Source organism: Lycium ferocissimum, unplaced genomic scaffold, assembly GCF_029784015.1.
Source record: "Lycium ferocissimum isolate CSIRO_LF1 unplaced genomic scaffold, AGI_CSIRO_Lferr_CH_V1 ctg9315, whole genome shotgun sequence".
In the NCBI taxonomy this organism is placed as follows: Eukaryota; Viridiplantae; Streptophyta; class Magnoliopsida; order Solanales; family Solanaceae; genus Lycium; species Lycium ferocissimum.
The window spans coordinates 62,455-65,155 of record NW_026727676.1 but is presented as its reverse complement, the minus strand read 5'-3'; the positions used below and the strand labels follow the sequence as shown (position 1 = coordinate 65,155).

Here is a 2,701-nt window from a genome sequence, read left to right as displayed (position 1 = left end):
AATAAATTTAAGCTAAAAATGGAAGCATCCAAACGGCCATGGCATCGGTTGGGGCATTAGAAGTAGTTGATACTCAAGCTATGAGATAAGGGTAGAAGGAATGAATTGCTTTTTTAATATAATGACAATAATGTCCCTGATTTTTAATGAGTTGGAAAAAAATTGTGAGGGCATTTAAGGAAATCAAAAGATGGGTACAATGCTAACCTATTACCTTCCTGTAGTAGGTTAGCAAAACCCTTAAAACAATCAATTATACGCCTTCTGTTACAATTAATTATATAACATAATTTTATGAGTATAAATAATACAATGAAATAAAAGCTATTATAAAATGTCAATCAACTCTAACATTTTAACTTTTAAACAATGAAAAATCACAATTTCTCAAAACAATATTACTATCATACTATTCATTTTATCTCCCTATAAGCAAATAATCAATAAACTTTATCAGTATTATAATTAATACGTAACTCTTTCATGAATAAAAATAAAATTACTTTCAAATAGCGAAATAATAAAATATGATAATTTTGGTACATACGACAAAAGACAAATGACAAGTGAAAATATACAATTCAGTTATGTATTTTAAGAGAAATATAAAATGATATTCACCCTCACGATGTTCTCAAATAGTAAATATGCAATACTACGGCTTGTTAATTGAGTTAAACCCGATCTTCTTATTTCTATAGATGAAAAACTATTAAGTATCATTCATTTGTTAAAGAATTATAAGGGTCAATGATTTTAACTAAGGAATTTAACGTATAATTTGTGTAAGAAGCGATGACGGCGACACCCGGCGTTGGCGTGTTTAGGGTGGCAATTCGGGCGCTAGGCATAAGCTTCACAGGAACTAAACCCTGCACGTGAGCCCCGCGGCATTTTGCCAGTGCCCCGCCCCGAGACGAACCCCGAGGCGAGTCCTGAAAGTGCCTTTTAAAACACTGCCAAATATAACTCCATCTTCAACTCCAACTTCAATTCCATCTTCAAAATTCCAAATAAGTGAAAAATATTTGGTCTTCATGGCCAAACGCCTACTAAGAGCATCCAACATGGTAAGTAGCCTTTTTTTTTTCTTTTTTTCATGTGACATTTTTCACATACACCTAATATTTATGTGATACTATATCGTTATTAATTACTCTGTTTCAATAAGAATGACAGAAAACACTATAACAATACATAAACAAAGTGCTCCAAATCAACAAGAAGGAAAGGCAATTTATTAAGAAATCCATGCTAAAATAGTATATGCTTAGCAGGGGTTTATTTAGAAAGCTAATATGCTAGTAAAACATAGTAGCTGCCGGTTCACTTATTAGAGATCTAGCCTTAGACTTTTTGGAACATCCAAGTAAGACCTGGGCCATTCACAAGAGCCAAACGCCTCTTTCCATTTTGGTTAACCTGACCCACTTCTTCACAAGGAATGTAAATAGCGGGACATGGACAAGTAGAGGAACCAGGAGGGCAATGTGGACAGGGAGAAGGGCAATACAACAATTTGTAACCAATAAGTGGTGCTTTCGCTTTCTCAATCGTGAACCGACTGCTATCATGTTGTCCTATGGTTCCACCAGTCTCTAACAATCTCGCCCCTACAGATGGATCCTTGTCCCCGACTTTCCAAACTGTATATTTAGCACACAGGTTGGAAGTTTTAGTGTTGAATTGGATGCTAATGAGTTGGTTTTCAAAGATACCTGGCCCAACATGACCAGATGTAATGAATTTAACAGGTGTACCCCTAGGGCCAACATCGGAGTTGTAACGGAACACGCCGTCTGCACAAGGGGCTTGTGAATTAGGGGAGGAGCCTAGGTACACATCACCACCTGCTGCACCCCTAAAAGTGGAAACGATACGGTAACTTGCACCAGGTTGAAGTGCTTCACCGTTCGTGTCCAGTACCTTAGGGCGTGGAAGTTGATTCTCAGATGTAGCAGCGGGTAATTCAATGGGATTTTCGGAAGTGAAAGTTGATGAAAAGGCAACAATGGGAAGCAAACAAAGAGATAAGAGGAATAGACACTTCGTCATGTTTAAGCTACTGTTTTGCTTGCTAGTGATGAGTTGTGACTCCTCTACTAATGAAGCCTTCTATTTATAGAGTGACCCTCATATATTCAATTTCTTGCCACGTTTTAAATTTGAGTATCAATTATTGTTCCGTCCATCTCTATAAGTTTTGCACATTTACATATACATATACACCATATAGAAAGTTGGGTAAATACTTGACAAGTTTGTTTTTTATCAATAAATTTCAATATGAGGGCATTTTGGACATTCTATGTTTTAACTTTTGCTGAGGTATCTAAGGATCTACCGTTGCCTTGCTGCTGCCAATGGTTCTTATGTATGATTGTGAAGAGCCGGAGGAGGGGAAAGATAACAAGCCTTTTCCATGTTCTTATTCTGTTCAATAATATGTTTTCTAAAGAAGATATATGAAAATATGACTATCACCGTTGAATGCAAGTAATGAGTGATATATATATATATATATATATATATATATATATATATATATATATATATATATATATATATATATATTTATTTATTTATTTTATTTTTTTAAAATTAAGTGCAAATAACTCTCAATAAAGCTATCTCTTAGCTATAACTTAAAAGTTTAACACAAAGGTTGGGTAGGTATGTGTGAATCAAAATAGAGTTTAAT

General features: G+C 34.8%; 1 protein-coding gene across 1 annotated transcript; it reads right to left on the bottom strand.

Moving 5' to 3' along the window:
- Positions 1 to 1,216: 1,216 nt before the first annotated feature.
- Positions 1,217 to 2,103, bottom strand: LOC132046080 (serine protease inhibitor 1-like). The gene has a single exon (XM_059436625.1). The coding sequence runs from the start codon at positions 2,053 to 2,055 to the stop codon at positions 1,348 to 1,350; it is 708 nt and encodes a 235-aa protein (XP_059292608.1). The 5' UTR covers positions 2,056 to 2,103; the 3' UTR covers positions 1,217 to 1,347.
- Positions 2,104 to 2,701: the final 598 nt, after the last annotated feature.

Excerpts from the sequence above, each read along its gene's own strand:
- LOC132046080 (XM_059436625.1), bottom strand. The coding sequence starts at position 2,055 with ATGACGAAGTGTCTATTCCTCTTATCTCTTTGTTTGCTTCCCATTGTT.